This window comes from Loxodonta africana, chromosome 9, assembly GCF_030014295.1.
Source record: "Loxodonta africana isolate mLoxAfr1 chromosome 9, mLoxAfr1.hap2, whole genome shotgun sequence".
Classification (NCBI taxonomy): Eukaryota; Metazoa; Chordata; class Mammalia; order Proboscidea; family Elephantidae; genus Loxodonta; species Loxodonta africana.
This window is the reverse complement of record NC_087350.1, coordinates 4,061,855-4,078,765: the sequence shown is the minus strand read 5'-3', so window position 1 is coordinate 4,078,765 and position 16,911 is coordinate 4,061,855. Positions and strand designations below refer to the sequence as shown.

General features: G+C 52.8%; 1 protein-coding gene across 1 annotated transcript in view; it reads left to right on the top strand.

Moving 5' to 3' along the window:
• Positions 1–16,911, top strand: part of SEMA4D (semaphorin 4D) — a gene marked incomplete at its 5' end in the record, with an annotated part of 37,153 nt that overhangs the window by 17,459 nt on the left and 2,783 nt on the right. Inside the window, 8 exons of the mRNA XM_023540615.2 lie at positions 640–753; positions 3,574–3,725; positions 6,757–6,932; positions 7,016–7,172; positions 8,533–8,755; positions 9,988–10,103; positions 15,481–15,653; positions 15,751–15,794. Coding sequence (XP_023396383.2) covers positions 640–753; positions 3,574–3,725; positions 6,757–6,932; positions 7,016–7,172; positions 8,533–8,755; positions 9,988–10,103; positions 15,481–15,653; positions 15,751–15,794 — 1,155 coding nt within the window. The remainder of the gene's footprint in view (positions 1–639; positions 754–3,573; positions 3,726–6,756; positions 6,933–7,015; positions 7,173–8,532; positions 8,756–9,987; positions 10,104–15,480; positions 15,654–15,750; positions 15,795–16,911) is intronic.

The following is a 16,911-nucleotide window of genomic DNA, read 5'->3' as shown; positions in this document are numbered from 1 at the left end:
TTTTGGAAAGAGATCACCAGGTCTTACTCCCGAAGAACCTCTGGGTACGCTGGAACCTCCAGCCTTTTGGTTAGCAGCTAGGCATGTTAATTGTTTGTACCACCCAGGAACTCCTACTTTCTAATTTAACCAGAGTTTTTGTATACGTTGAGAAGGATAACCGCCCACCATCATGATCCAGAATTGAATTTGTGGGGAAACGTTATTTCACACCCATTGTTTATGGGGATCCCGTGGGTCGTGTGGTCAAGGTGAGCAAATGTTCTTGCCCCGGGGGAGGTTTGTAGCTGAGCCACATCCTGCTGGGTAGGGCTCAGGGGTCCCAGGGAGTGGGCCATGGCCCCATATGCTCTACCTGTCATGCTGACAATCCTTTTACTGGATGCTGGAACTTCTTGTGTTTAGTGACTGCCCCTTGGTGCCCATAAAACACAGCACAACAATATCCACATCAGAGAGAAGAAGAGGCAGAAGGAAGCAGAAACGTGCCTTCCAAAAGTCGGGCACGTGGTCCCTCATGTTTCCGGGAGGTGTTTATATGAGGTTACAAAGAAAATGTGTTGAGGTTTTGTCCCCTAGACTGACTCCCCAGATTGAGATATTTACTCACTTTTCCTCTTTCCTCCTGGGCCACTGCAGATGGAGAACTTTACTCCGGGACATCGTATAACTTTTTGGGAAGTGAACCCATCATCTCTCGCCATTCTTCCCAGAGTCCACTGAGAACAGAGTACGCTATACCTTGGCTTAACGGTAAGGACCAGAAGCCGCCCGCTGAAGGTGAATTTCTATGCGTGGTTATTTCCTTGCCAGCGGAAGTGCGCCAGTTCATGTCTCCCTTTGCTGGCTCTGCCTGTGAAGGTGTGGCCTGCAGCTCAATGCATCAGGGACACAGTGTTGGCCTCTGCTGCTGGCAGATTGGGCACTCAGCAGTTGCTGTAGCCAAGTCAGCCTTGTTGAGTGAAAGTCCATGTTGCTGGGCCCATGCATAACCTCCATCCCTGCCAGCATGGCCACTTTGTTCATGAGCCCATTGAGCAAATGAACAAATTTGGGAGTGGTTGGGGGAAGAGGATGACTGGTTTCCACAGAATGCATCATCCTGTCCACTTGATTGTTCAAATCATCTTCTGCTGAGGTCCCCCTTTGATGAGCCATTCACATGAGACCCAAATATCTTCACTTCTTTGGCCCATTCAGAGAGGTCTGTCCACATACCTCTTCCCCATACCTCCTTGTCTCCAGTTTTCCAGTCACATTCCTTCCATGTCCCTGACCATCCAGCCAAACCACTGGCTGCAGCCCATGAATCAGCCAGTAGACAGCAGCACATCTGGCCATTTCTTCTTCCAAGTGAAGTGAACAGCCAGGTGCACCGCTCAAAGCTCTGCCCTCTGGGAGGGTTTCCCTCCACGACTGTCCTTCAGGGAGGTCCCAGCAAGGGGCTGCAGTGCTGTGGCTGTCAGCCTTGGGGTGGTTCCTGTATATCACACAGCACCGTCTGTAAGCCAGGCCCACGGTCTCGCTTCCTCAGCTGATCGTAATGAACGCCCCATGGGGCCATAGGTGCGGGCTGGGAGTCTGCAGAGGCACCAGTTGACTCAGAGGACCAGATGGCAGGTCCTAGGTGCCTTGGGGATGCGTCTGTCACTGCCTGGGGCTGCCTGAGCCGGAATCCAAGAGCGTGTTTGTGCTTTTTTCTCCTGTGGCAGGGCACTGTTCTAAGTAGCTTTGCTCCCTGTGAAAATCGATTTGGGGTGGCTTCATGAGCAGTGAGCTTCTGAGGGTAGGCCTGCTCAGATGGATCAGATGGGGCATGTAGTTCCACGGTCATATCAAAGGTCAGAGAGATGCAGATTGGTGTTGGCCTCTGTGGACAACCTCAAGATGCCTCATCAGATCAGAGCTCTGTTCTTTACTGCCTCCAGACAGCGTGTGCTCGGAGTCCGGTGTCCAAGGTGCAGAGGGCACATGCCTGCTCACTTGGGACTTTTCTTGTGGGCACAGCCCTTAGTGTTCCAGCCTCCCAGCTTCTCCACAGGTGGGGTGGTCTGGGGGCAGATGCCACGGCCAGAGATGAGGCACAGCTCTTAGTGTTCCAGCCTCCCGGCTTCTCCACAGGTGGGGTGGTCTGGGGGCAGATGCCACGGCCAGAGATGAAGCGCAGCCCTTAGTGTTCCAGCCTCTCAGCTTCTCCACAGGTGGGGTGGTCTGGGGGGCAGATGCCAAGGCCAGAGATGAGGCGCAGCCCTTAGTGTTCCAGCCTCCCGGCTTCTCCACAGGTGGGGTGGTCTGGGGGCAGATGCCACGGCCAGAGATGAGGCGCAGCCCTTAGTGTGCCAGCCTCTCAGCTTCTCCACAGGTAGGGTGGTCTGGGGGCAGATGCCATGGCCAGACATGAGGCACAGCTCTTAGTGTTCCAGCCTCCCGGCTTCTCCACAGGTGGGGTGGTCTGGGGGCAGATGCCACGGCCAGAGATGAGGCACAGCCCTTAGTGTTCCAGCCTCTCAGCTTCTCCACAGGTGGGGTGGTCTGGGGGGCAGATGCCAAGGCCAGAGATGAGGCACAGCCCTTAGTGTTCCAGCCTCCCAGCTTCTCCACAGGTGGGGTGGTCTGGGGGCAGATGCCACGGCCAGAGATGAGGCGCAGCCCTTAGTGTTCCAGCCTCCCAGCTTCTCCACAGGTGGGGTGGTCTGGGGGCAGATGCCACGGCCAGAGATGAGGCACAGCCCTTAGTGTTCCAGCCTCCCAGCTTCTCCACAGGTGGGGTGGTCTGGGGGCAGATGCCACGGCCAGAGATGAGGCGCAGCCCTTAGTGTTCCAGCCTCCCAGCTTCTCCACAGGTGGGGTGGTCTGGGGGGCAGATGCTACGGCCAGAGATGAGGAACAGCTGGTCACTCCAGAGCTGCTGGGCACCTGGATTTGTTGGCTGAGGGGTTATTATTTAAACCTGCAAATGCGTATTTTACAGATGGATCCCCAAGAACGATGGGTCTGGCTCCCTGGGGTCCCAAGGCTGACAGTGAGGAAGCCCAGGCAGGCTTCTCAGGGATGGACCTCAATGGGGTCCTGCTGCTCTGAGGCTGAGGAGGGCAGGCTGGGTGCTCTAAGGGGCTCAGCAGTATCATCATTCCTGCACCTGGGGTCTGGAGCAGGGCATCCCTGGAGATGTCCCCTTGAGCAGAGCTTTCTGGCCTGGTGATGGTCCACTGGTATGTATGTGTCTGTCCTATACCAGTGCCACTGTTCTGATTAGTGTGCCTTTATAGTATATTTTAAAATGGAGACCTGTGAATCCTGCTTTGTTCTTTTTCAAGATTGTTTTGGCTGATGGGGGCCCCTGTGATTCCGTATGGATTTGAGGATCGGCTTTCCCATTTCTGCAAAGAAGGTGGTTGGGATTTTTGCGGGGATTGCATTGAATCTGTAGATCACTTTGGGTGGCTTTGACATCTTACCAATACTAAGTCTTCCATCTGTGAACACAGACTGGGGACCAGAGGCTTGCACGGCCGATGCTGGGTGGTAACACAGCTCACGTGCCGAGATCTCAGGGCTGTCTCCTCTCCACAGAGCCCAGCTTCATCTTCGCAGACGTGATACGAAGAAACCTCAATGACACAGAGGGCGAGGATGACAAAGTGTACTTCTTCTTCATGGAGGTGTCTGTGGAGTACGAGTTTGTTTTCAAGCTGATGATACCAAGGGTAGCCAGAGTGTGCAAGGTGGGGCACTGCTCAGTCTTCATTGTCTTTTTGTCCTGGCCTGTGGCGATGGGTTATCTGAAAATTAGTTACTTGTCCCAGACTTTAGGCTTCACCTGACACGTCCATGTATCTGCCTGACATGTCTGTGTGTCTGCCACTTTATTCTCTCCTGCAACAATCTAAGTGTTGATGGAGGGCCTGTCATGTGGAAGGTTACTTCTGCTGTAGCTCTGGTTATTTTCCTGGCGTATTCACACCCATCGCAGGACGGCCGGGCCCCTTATTTTCAGGAAACTCTTTTTTGATCACATCTTCCCCAAGCCTCCCCCAGGTTATAAACAGGTACTGTTTTTTCACTGTATTAACCAAGGCATAATGAAATTGGAATTTTACCATTTGGCTCTTATAACTAACGTAGGAGTGAAACATTGAGAAGCAAGAACTTTAGAATGACTGATCCTAAGATGTTCGTTGAGACACGAAGCTTGAGGTCCATACTGGGGTAGGGAAGCTTTGAATTGCTGACCCGCAGGCGCAGTGTGGGATGCGTGACACATGCGCACTGATGGGCTGACCGTGCGGGATGCATGACAGACGTGCACTGTTGGGCTGATCGGAGGTGACAGTTCCTGGGAGACCAACCGAAGGACCAAGCTTCCACAACCGTCAGGAACTGCACAGCACACACGGCAGCTGAGCTGAGTGTGAATGCCACTGACCAACCACTTAGCTTGGGGCAGCTCCACGTTTCCCCGAATTGAAAGCTTTAGAAGTACAGTTGCTCTGTGCTGTCGTTAGCTGCCACCGAGTTGGCCCCCAACTCATGGTGCCCCACACAGCAGAGAGTGGATGAAACACTGCGCAGTCCTGTGGCATCTCTGTGATTGGATGCTGTTCAGACCATGTGATCCGTCAGGTTTTCATTGGCTGATCTTCAGAAGTAAATAGCCAGGCCTTTCTTTCTAGTCTATCTTAGTCTGAAATCTTTTGTGAACCCTGTTCAGCGTCTCTGGTTGCCCTTGCTTTAGTGGCCACCATCGAAGTCCTCGATCATCACAGAGGCTGTTGTTTCATGCCTACAGTGCACCAGGTGGGTGCTTTGATGTTCCTGCCTTAGTGACTGTGAGCATGAGACATAGACAGGTGCTCTGAACACCTGCACGTCTATCAAGTGCTTTGCCAGCACTCTAGCCAGGATGCGCGACTAGATGCTGCAGCTGCCCTCAGCAGCTGCTGTGCCCCCAATTTTGCAGGCAAGACCACCCTGGCACGGTCACGCTGCGCCTGGGCCGCAGGCTGTAACAGAGGAGGAGGAGTGTGGGACGGTGCTTCTGAGTATTGGCCACGGCCCCTTGGAGCAGTGCGGCCAGGAGCCCCAGAGGCTTCTCCCATCCTCTCAGCCATGTGACCATCAGGAAGCAAGTGGTCAGACCTGCCCCAGCAGCCCTTCCCTGACTCACCAGTGACTTGTTACCGTGTACACGATGCCTGTGTGTGTGGGGTCTCAGGAATGTCAGCAGAGATTTGGGGTCCCCCATATAGCATGCACACACATCCCCAAACGGAAGCCTCAGGGTTCTCTGCAGGTCTTAAGTATCTCTCTTTTCTTTTCCACAATCTCTCTACCTGCGACTTTAAGGCAGCAGGAGCACCCCCTTGCCCTGGGCACCCCGTTACCTGCCTCCTGCTCAGGCTTGCAGAGCCATCGTGCAGACAGGTTATCGGTGACTCCTGCCAGCTCAGAGCCAGATGAAACCAATGACCACAGACATGGTGGAAATTACCTCGTGGTAAAACATAAAGGAAGAAAATAACATTCTTTCATAAAAAAGAAACTCAGCTTTCCATGATCACAGAGTCAGGGTGGGGAAGGGCGGGCTTTCATTTTGTCCAGAATAAAGACGCCTTCTGCATTCAGAGCTGGCATTTTCGGTGTTTCTCTCCAGGTAAGTGAAGTGAGTTGTTGTTGTCGTTAGCTGCCGTTGAGTTGGCCCTGACTCAGAGCAACCCCAGGGGCAGCAGGATTGCACTGTTGTGATCCACAGGGTTTCGTTGGCTGATTTTCCCAAGTAGATCATCGAGCCTTTCTTCCTGGTCCCTCTTAGCTGGGAAGCTCCCCTGAAACGTGTGCAGCACCCTAACAACGCACAAGCCTCCAGTGACAGCTGGGTGGTAGCTGCTCGTGAGGTGCATTGGCCAGGAATCCAACCTGTGTCTCCCTACGAGGGCGACAGTTCGACCGCTGAACCACCACTGCCCTCAAAGTCACACAGGTTTTACGTTTTTCTCTTGGTTTTCAGGTCACTCAAAAGTGTTCGTGAAGACCCTAGTAGCTTCAAAGCACTTTGGCAGGTTGGTTGGGGAGCCAGAAAAGAAGTAAAGGGCAGAACCTCTCAAATAGGCATGTTCTTCTGGGGAGACCAGACCTGCACACGTGTAGTTAACTGGTGGTTCCTGTGCCTGGAGAGTGGACACAGGCAAAGGCCAAGGAAGTGAAACGTTTGTCAGAAAAGTGGTGTGTCTGTCTTCGCTACTGGGAAATGAGTGTTGGGCAGAATTGAGTATTGTTTTTTAGCTGTAATCAAATGGGTTTTTGGCTGTTTGCTTCAGTCTAGTGTTTTAACGAGGGGACACGTCCATGACTCAAGCTGGCATAGAAGCTGTGCTGTGGGTCACGGAAGGGTCAGTTGCAGGTTCTTTAGCTTTCACCTGCCTCACTTGGCCTGATTATCTGGGGCCTGAGAGGCCCCGCAGCCTGCTGGTGCCAGTAGGAGCTGGGCCTGGCATGGTCTGACCTGCTGGCATGGGCAGGCCACTGGGCCTCACATGGTCTCACCTGCTGGCATGGACGGAAGCTGGGCCTGGCACAGTTTCACTTGCTGGTGCGGGCAGGCACTGGGCCCGGCACGGTCTTAGCTGCTGGTGTGGGCAGGAGCTGGACGTGGCATGGTCTCACCTGCTGGCACGGGCAGGCACTGGGCCCAACAAGGCCTCACCTGCTGGTGGGGAGTAAGTGTGTTCTCTTCTACACGTATCTTTCGGATTTCAGGGCGACCAGGGAGGACTGAGGACATTGCAGAAGAAGTGGACCTCCTTCCTGAAAGCCCGGTTGATCTGCTCCAAACCGGACAGCAACCTTGTCTTCAACATGCTGCAGGACGTGTTTGTTCTCCGGGGCCCGTGGCTGAAGGAGCCCGTGTTCTACGCTGTCTTCACCCCACAGCTGTGAGTGCCCGTGCGGGTCTGCCCTGGGGCTGCCGTCTCGCCGGCACCCTGGCTGGCCGTTACACCCTCTGTTTCCTGCCCAGGAACAATGTGGGGCTGTCGGCGGTGTGTGCCTACAACCTGTCCGCGGTGGAGGAGGTCTTCTCCCATGGGAAGTACATGCAGAGCGCCACAGTGGAGCAGTCGCATACCAAGTGGGTGCGCTACAATGGGGTGGTGCCCAGGCCGCGTCCTGGAGCGGTGAGTGCAGGAGGGGACATTTTTCCTCCCGGGGTGGGGCCTGACATAAGCACCCTTGCAGCTTCAGCTGACCTGGCTGCACCAGGTCTCCCGGCGCTGCTCACAGGGGCTGTCCCCAGGGATACAGAGACCACCCCGCCCCCCCCCCCCCGCCCATGCCACCATGCCTGGGAAAGGCCAGTGGGCACCACTGGTCCTTCTGCTGCTTCCTTCTAACACACACGTTGTACAGCCGCTCTGGCTACACGGCGCACACAGGAAGCCTGCTCTAGCTGGTGGAGGGGTGTTAGGGGAGTACGTGCACAGTAAAATGTGGCAGGTTTCGGTTTCAGTCTCCTGCAGAGAAATACACGACCTTCTGGTAAAGGCCTCAGTGCTCTGATGAGCGACACTGTGTGGTCGTCAGTGAGTCACGTTGTCTCCTAAATCTCACGAGTTTCACGTAGAAATGAATGTGGATCTGTAGGCTTGTCTGACACATCCATCCACTTTCCACAAGCATGAGTGGGTGTGTCGGGCAGTGTCGCACCGGCTTGAGCTAGGAGACTGGTGGGGTCCCCGGAGCCCCCCGCCCAGGAAGGCCATTGTCTGTGGGTGTCTGTCACCACTCCAGCTGTGCACACTGGGGACAAAGCCAGTGATCTTCCCCCAGAGCACTTTTTGTTCACTTGGCACGCACTTTGGTTTACGTACATCGGGAGCGAGGACAGAAAAGACCAAGTTCATGCCCTTGAGCTTTTAGGCTACACAGGGCTGGACTATTTCGAGGGGTATTGTCACAGGCATGCTATCAAATGCTCCGTGTTTCTCAATTCCGAAAGGTTTAAGTCCTTTTTCAGTTATAAACAGAAGAAAACTACTTGATTATATGTCAGGCAGCAAAATGATACCTTATAGATAAAAAAGCAGTGGCACTTCTCATACGCTTTATAACTGGGTCTTCAGATTCCTGGGGGGAGGGCACCTCAGGTTTTCACTGCTGCCTCTTTTTTCAAGAGACTCACTTTGTGTTTTCTGAGTGTGCGTCTGGCAGCACGGAGGTGCGGTACCATGGCTGTGTGGGTATGTCCGGCAGCACGGAGACGCGGTACCATGGCCACATGGGTATGCGTGGCAGTGGGGAGGTGCGGTGCCGTGGCCATGTGGCTGTGTCTGGCAGCACGGAGGTGCGGTGCCATGGCTGTGTGGGTATGTCTGGCAGTGCAGAGACACGGTGCCGTGGCCATGTGGGTACGCGTGGCAAGGGGGAGGTGTGGTGCCGTGGCCACATGGGTGTGCGTGGTAGCATGGAGGCTTGGTGCTGTGGCCGTGTAGGTGCACAGCTCCGCACAGTGCTCAGGGCGTGCGGTTTCTCCCACAGTGCATCAACAGTGAGGCCAGAGCGGCCAACTTCACCAGCTCCCTGAACTTGCCTGACAAGACACTGCAGTTCGTCAAAGACCACCCTTTGATGGACGACTCTGTCACCCCAACCGACAACAGGCCCCGGTTAATTAAGAAGGACGTGAACTACACCCAGATCGTGGTGGACAGGGTGCAGGCCCTGGACGGGACTGTCTGTGACGTGATGTTCATCAGCACAGGTGTGTCTGCCAGCACCCCACGGTCATCTGGGGTAGCTCCTGGCCTTGGGCGGACTAGGTGGGGAAATCTGATTCATCTTTTTTTTTTAATTGTGCTTTAGTTTTTTTTTTTTTTTTTTTAGATGAAGGTTTACAGAATAAACTAGTTTCTCATTAAACAGTACACATATTGTTTTATGACAGTGGTTAACAACCCCATGACATGTCAACACTCTCCCCTCTCAACCGTGGGCTCCCTGTTACCAGCTTTCCTGTTCCCTCCTGTCCTCTAGTCCTTGCCCCAGGGCTGGTGTACCCTTTAGTCTCGTTTTGGTTTATGGGCCTGTCTAGTCTTGTTTTATCTTTTGAGGATGGCCTTAGCGGCTAGTCTCTGACCTTCAGGTCAACTGGGGAATTTGGTAAAAATGCAAGCACTAGTGTGTGGTCTGGAGTTCAGGTCTGGGGCAGAGGAACATCCATTTCCAAGGAGCCAAGACCAGTCGTGAGTGCAGGAGATCTGGCTCTGTAGGAGACATTTTTGTGGCATTTCTGACATCTGGCAGTGACAGCACAGTTCTTTGGAGCCCGTGTGTGAGACGTTGTAATTTGCTCTGGAAGGCAAGCGTTTCGGGTGTTTTGCCTGTGAATTTTGAACACGTTTTTCAGGAACGGAGAGCCAGTCATCAGATGTGGGGTAGCTGGCAGGACACCAAGGTCTGTCCTGGGTGTTTTTTGAGCCCCACCTGGTGTGTGCTGCCTCAGCCAGGTAGCACTGCCTGTCCTCTCCTCGCTGGGCTGCCCCTTATGTGGGGGCACCACAGAGGGCTGGGGGTGTGCAAGACCATCTCGCATTGGACCCAGAGGGCTGGGGGCGTGCGAGACCATCTCGCGTGGGACCCAGAGGGCTGGGGGCGTGCGAGACCATCTTGCATGGGACCCAGAGTCTGAAACAGCATCACAATGCCAGCTCTGATTACAAGTGATTGTTGGAGCCAGCAATGGAACGTTCATCTACTTGTCACAAAGAAGGTGTGGAATACTCTTCAGCATTTGAGTTTCTAATTGTTTATTTTGCCAAAGGCTTTTTTTTTTCCTTTTTCCTCTTTATGCAAAGCTGGCATCTCTTTGGGGGTACCTTTTTAGAGGAGGAGTTGAGCGTGAAGCGGCAGCACCTGCTGCTGTCGTCAGCAGTACCTGGACACCTTGCTCTCCCTCTGGGCGCCGTTACTAACCTGTGGGCCCTGACGTTGCAGACAGGGGCGCCCTGCACAAAGCCGTCAGCCTGGAAAGCGGCGTGCACATCATTGAGGAGACGCAGCTGTTCCCAGACTTTGAGCCTGTCCAGACCCTGCTGCTCTCTTTGAAGAAGGTAAAGTAATAGTGCGAAGCTGGCCCTGGTGTCCAAGCCTTGGTGATCTGAGAGTTACTGAGCCCTGGGCAACACCTGCCTGCTCTGTCCCTGGTGGTGGGGCCTGGGGTGTCCCTCTGGGCTCTGGTTCCTTTACGTGCAAAATGAGCCGACATTCAGGCACTTAATGAAACAGTTATGTGAGCCCTGTGGTTTGAAGTTTGGGACAGTGGGAGAGCAAACCTGGGGAGACAGGGCTTTATTGAAAGTCGCCATGACCTCCCTGTGTAGCTGAAGCAGATGGACAGTGCTCCTGTTGTGTGTGCGCTGTCCTGCAAAGACACCTCCTTGTGCACGAACTTGGTGAGATTTCAGGGGATCTCTGTGGGCCATGGGGTTGATGCTGCTTGCTTACTTGCAGGCCAAAATCAAAATCTGTGACGATGATGATAACACTTCGTGTCTGTATGTATTTACAGGGTGTTCTCTTCACATCAGAGTTGGCAAATTTTTTCTGTAAAGGGCCGGATAGTACATCTTTTTGGCTTTGGGGGCCATGCAGCCTGGGTCACAACTCAGCTCAGCTGTTGCAGCCCAAAAGCAGCCACAAGCAACCCCTAAGCGGGTGAGCATGGCTGCACCCCTATAAAGCCTTATGGATGGACCTGAACTCTGCATTTCATAGAATTTTTCATGGCATAAAATATTACCCTTTTGAATTTTTTTTACAGCTGTTAAATCTAAAACCTGTTCTTCACTCGTAGGCTGTCTGAAATAGAGGGGGCTGGGTTTGTCCTGCTAGTCATAGTTTGCCGACCCATTATAATGCCATTTCCCTTGGTACCCGCTGTGGCCTTGGGACATGGGTGCTGCCCCCATGTTAAAGATGAGGGGTGAGCAGTGAAGAGTGCAGGTTGCCAGACCGCCTGGCTCTGAATCCCAGCTCCACTGCGCGTGGCTGTGTGAGTCTGGACAGCATTGTGCACTCGGTGCCACAGTGCCCCCCGCCCCCCAGTAGGGCAGAGGTGTGTCTTCACTGGGTAGTCCTGAGGCTTAATGCGATGACCCCGGCGAAGTGCTGAGCACAGGCAGCAGCACACAGTGAGTGCCTAACAGGCAGGGTTCTGACAGCATGGCGCTGTACTGGGGGGAGCTGCTCTGTCCTTCCTCCAGACGGCACCTGTGGAGGGCTTGCTACGTGAGGCAGCCATCCCGGAGAGAGTCCTGCCTGCACCCAAACCCTGTGACTGTGGACTGGAGCACCTGCTTCAAGTCGCAGCACCAGCAGGACCTTGGGTGGACCCTGCTCTGTGGCTTGCTGGGCTGACTGGGCTCTGGAGGGTTGGCAGAATTTGCAAGAGCGGCCACATGTTGCATCTCCTGTGCGTGTGTGGCCCACCCAGCGCCCGCCTCTCCCACTGCACCTTCCAGTTCTGAAGGCCTTACTCTGTTGTCCTACTGAGTCCATACTCGTTCAGTACCAGCTGTCTGGTTTGACCTTAGATGCCCCTGAGCAGCCCTCTCCAGCTGTGGCCGAAGCCTCAGCCCTTCAGAGAGCTCCTGCAGCAGTTAGCTCCTGGCACTGGTCACCAGCCAGTGAGTGGGTCCAGACCCTGTCAGGCTGCCCCTCCACAGCCCTGGGCAGCACGCAGAGGGACGGGGCCTGACCACTGGGCTCAAAGCCACTGTGTCTTTTTCCAGCCCGTTTGTTAGACATGAGTCCTGCGCATACCCGGAGGGGAGTGATTACCCGCCGCCTCCTGGAGGGAGGTGCACCAAAGCATCTGTGGACATGGGTAAAGCACCGCCAGAAAACCCAGTTGCTGCTGAGTCCTCGCCATCTCCTGGCGACCCATGTCTGTCAGAGTAGAACTGTGCTCCTTAGGGTTTTCTTTTTTTTTTTTTAATTGTACTTTAAGTGAAAGTTTACAGTTTAAGTTAGTTTCTCATAAAAAAATTATACACATGTTATTATGTGACCCTAGTTGCTCTCCCTATAATGTGACAGCACACTCCCCCTTTCCACCCTGTATTTCCCGTGTCCATTCAACCAGCTCCTGTCCCTTTCTGCCTTCTCATCTCACCTCTGGACAAAAGCTGCCCATTCAGTCTCATGGGTCGACTTGAGCCAAGAAGCGCACTCTCACAAGTGTATTTTATGTCTTAGATTGTTGTTGTTGTTATGTGCTGTCGAGTCGGTTCCAACTCATAGTGACCCTATGTACCACAGCAGGAAACACTGCCCGGTCCTGCGCCATGCTCTCAATCATTGTTATGCTTGAGCCCATTGTTGCAAGCCACTATATCAGTCCATCTCTTCGAGAGTCTTCCTCTTTTCCACTGACCTACTTTACCAAGCACGACGTCCTTCTTCAGAGACTGATCCTTCCTGACAACGTGTCAAAAGTGTGTAAGACACAGTGTCACCATCCTTGCTTCTAAGGACCATTCTGGCTGCACTTCTTCCGAGACAGATTTGTTCATTCTTTTGGCAGTCTGTAGTATATTCAGTATTCTTCACCAACACGGCAAGGCATCAGTTCTTCTTCAGTCTTCTTATTCATTGTCCAGCTGTCACATGCATGGGACGCGATTGAAAATACCATGGCTTGGATCAGGACACCTTTCAAGGTGACATCTTTGCTTTTCAACACTTTGAAGAAGTCCTTTGCAGCAGATTTGCCCAATGCAACGCATCTTTTGATTTCTTGACTGCTGCTTCCGTGGGTGTTGACTGTGGATCCAAGTAAAATGAAATCCTTGAGAACTTCAGTCTTTTCTCCGTTTATCATGGTGTTACTTATTGGTCCATTTGTGAGGATTTTTGTTTATGTTGAAGTGTAATCCATACTGAAGGCTGCAGTCTTTGATCTTCATTAGTAAGTGCTTCAAGTCCTCTTCACTTTCAGCAAGCAAGGTTGTGTCATCTGCATCACACAGCTTGTTAATGAGTCTTCCTCCAATCCTGATGCCAAGTTCGTCTTCATGTAGTCCAGCTTCTCAGATTATTTGCTCGGCATACAGATTGAATAGGTATGGTGAAAGAATACAACCTTGACCCACACCTTTCCTGACTTTAAACCACGCAATATCTTATAGTCCAGTCTAATCTTCATCTGAAGAGTTGACTTCGGGAATGGTTTTAGTTTTGAGCTAACAGAGAGTCTGGGGTCCATGTCTTCTGGGGTCTCTCCAGTCTCAGTCAGACCATTAAGTCTGGTCTTTTTACTAGAATTTGAGTTCTGTACCCCACTTTTCTCCTGCTCTGTCAGAGACTCTCAGTTGTGTTCCCTGTCAGGGTGGTCATTGGTGGTAGCCGGGCACCATTTAGTTCTTCTGGTCTCAGGCTGATGGAGTCTCTGGTTTATGTGGCCTTTTCTGTCTCTTGGACCCATATTGTCCTTATGTCTTTGATGTTCCTCCTTACCCTTTGCACCAGGTGGGTTGGGACCAATTGATGCATTTTAGATGGCTGCTTGCTGGCTTTGAAGAGCCCAGATGCCACTCCCCAAAGTGGGATGCAGAACATTTTCTTAATGAACTTCATTATGCTGGTTGACCTAGATGTCCCCTGAAACCGTGGTCTGCAAACCCCTGCCCCTGCTCCATAGGGTTTTCAGTGGCTGATTTTTTTAGAAGTAGATCACCGGCCTTTCTTCCAAGGAACTGCTGGGTGGACTTGAATCACCGACCCTTCTGTTAGCAGCTGACGGACATAACCGTTTGCAGCACCTTAAGCCTCCAAAGCCAGGTGTCATCAAGTGGATGCCTGTACATGTTGGCCCCTTGTGTGTCAGAGTAGAACGTGCCCTCCGTAGGGCTTTCCGAAGCCACCAGTTACTAGTTATATGGGGAAGATACTCTGAGGCTCTACACATGTCTTGCTTCTCACTGTGCCTGTCCGCTAATTCTAGCCCCCGCAGTGGAGCTGGCTGGGGCAGTCCTCGGTAAGGGCTCTCATGGTCACTCCCCACTGTTCTTGCTTCTTCTGCATCGGGGCCCTGAGAGGCCTTGTTGTTACAAGATGGGTTTTTTTTTCTCTCTTCCATTTGGTCTTCACTAACTGGGGAGGGAGAAGTGGGCGTTGGGTGTCGGGTGGCCTGCAGAGCAGGTGACTGGGCTCGGCCTGGGCTGGACCTTCCCTACACCCCCAATCATAGCCACCCCCACCTCTCACTGGTGAGTGTTCTCAGGCAGGGGTCCCCCCTGGGTGTCCCAGGGCTATGTTCTATCTTCATCTAGTGTGTGTGGCCCTCACGGGGTGTCCTCCACCAGGCCCAGCTGGACTTTTGAAGCAGTCAGGTTGGCCTTCCACCCAGGGAATTGTGTCCACAGCCTCCACGAACACGTGATTCCCCGAAACGTGGTCTGAGGCACCATGCCTGTCCTTCTTACAGATTGGCCGGCACATGGCCTTGTCTTCCCGCTTATATGGGCCCGGCTCTTTCTGCTGTTTGTCATCATTGTGTTTCTAACCCATTGACTAAAGGGAGTCTCTTCTCCCACGTGCCGTGCGCCCAGGTTCCCATTGGTGCTTCACCCCCGAGGGGTCTGCACCTTGCAGGCCTTTGATGTGGTACAAATCCTGATATCTCAGTCAGCACCGAGGACTTTGATCTTGAGCCCGGCTCTGAAGTTAGTTTAGAATGTTTCCTTGGAGGATAAGACAGTATTTCACCCGACTTTAAAATGCTCATTTGTTCATAAATTTGAGGATCTTTTGATGTTAACCAACATGGTTTTTTAAGACAGATACAGGCAAAGGTAGACTAAAAGTCAAGTGGCCGAATCTAAAGCTCTAAAGAGCTTGCCGTTCCTTCAGATGTCTGTCTGTGTTTCACGTGGACCTTTGGTGTGGTGAAACCTCATTTAGTCAGGATTTGATGAGAGAAAAAGATCAGTAAGCCAGGTAGGCTGGCTGCTAGGTTGGCGGGTGTATCGTGTTCTTATCTGGTAGTGGAGTCTGGTCTAAAAGGTGTAATGTCCCAAACCAGGTGTTTCAGAAGACTACGGAATCGGGGAGTAAGGAACCACTTACCACAGAGTCAAGTCTGACTGACACACAGCAACCCCACTTGTGTCAGAGTACACCTGTGCTCAAAGGTTTTCAGTGACTGAATTTTCAAAAGTAGATTACCAGGCCTTTGTTCCAAAGCGCCTCTGAGTGGACTTCAACCTCCAACCTTTCAGTTAGCAGGCAAGCACATTAGCTGTTGGCACTACCCAGGGAGTCCTCAGTTCTGGATTAGGCGGGCTTTCTTCTTGATGGGTAGCTTGAAGGTGCTTTGTCATTGTCTTCTGTGAGCCTAGTAAATAAGCAGACAGCAATATTGATATTTTTTTTTTGCCATATGCCTTTTCCCAAATGCTTGTTCTCACCTCTGTTTCATATCCACAGGGCAAAAGATTTGTCTATGCTGGCTCCAACTCGGGCACGGTCCAGGCCCCCGTGGCCTTCTGTGGAAAGCACAGCACGTGTGTGGACTGCGTGTTAGCACGAGACCCCTACTGTGCCTGGAGCCCGCACGCCACCGCCTGCGTCACTCTGCACCACGAGCACGGATCCGGCAGGTACCATCAGAGGAACGTGCACGCAGGGCTGGGGCCCCCCGCATCCCCCAGTGAAAAGCACAAGCGTGTTGCTAATCTCTGCCTGGTTATTTTGCAGGGGTTTGATTCAGGACCTGAGTGGGGACGTGTCTGCTTGCCCTGGTGAGTCATTCACTGTCACTATGTCTCTTTGAGAAACAATGAGGACCTAAAACCCATTTCACAGTGCTTCCTGTTTATGGTATTTTTGTACTTTTCCTTTCTTTCTCTGCCTCTGCTCAGCACCGAGGTCAAGTACCTTGTAGTAGAAGCCACGGTATTTCTCTGTCCCTTTTGTTGCAGAAAAGAATGCTTGAAACGACTGAGAGTGAACTTGTTTGCCAGAAAGCGCTCTCTGTCCAAACCACAGCATCTGCTTTGGAGATGCTTTGCTCTGTTCTAGCCCGCCTGGCTTGGGGCTCCTTAAACAAAACCGGAGCCTATTGTAAAGGGGCAGAAAGGGGCCCCTAAGTAGTTAGTCCTCGAGAGCAGTGGTGGTTCAGTGGTAGGATTCTCACCTTCCACAGGGAGAGCTGGGTTCAGCTCCCAGCCAGTGCACCTGAAGCGCAGCCGCCACCATCTGCTGGTCGAGGCTTGGCTGTTGTTACGATGCTAGGCTGGCTTCAGCAGAGCTTCCAGACTAAGACAGTCTAGGAAGACAGGCTTGATGGTCTGCTCCAGAAAATCAGCCATCATCTGCTTGGATCACAGGCATATCATCCGCAGCTGACCCTGGGGGTGGTGCAGCGACGGGCCAAGTTTCGATCTATTGTGCACGGGGCTGCCAGGAGTCAGGGGCTGACTTAGTGGCAGGTGACAAGCCAAGAAGCCAGGGTGCACTCCCAGTGGAGTAGTCCCAGGATGCCGGGTGGAGTCGTGTTAGGCATGTCCCATTCTTGATGCTTTCTCCCCAGACATTAGTAGAGGCAGGTGTACCCGCTAGTGACATTCCCTGCAGGCCTTTATAGGGTAGCTATCATCAGGCTAGGGAAATGTAGGAGGAGGGTGCCAAGGTGTGTTGAAAGGCTCACACTTGTAGGAACCAGAGCAGAAACAAGGGCGAGAAATGGGGTTTCTGCTGCTCAGAATTGCCTCAGATTTCTTTTCCCACGTGGACTACCAGCTGGGGTTCGTCCTTGCTTCTCGGGCATGCATGTCTTCGTCTCCTTAGTTGCTCTGGAAGATTCCGTGTTGCTGCAGTGGTGGAACCCTTGTGTCGTTTTGCGCATGTTAACATGCT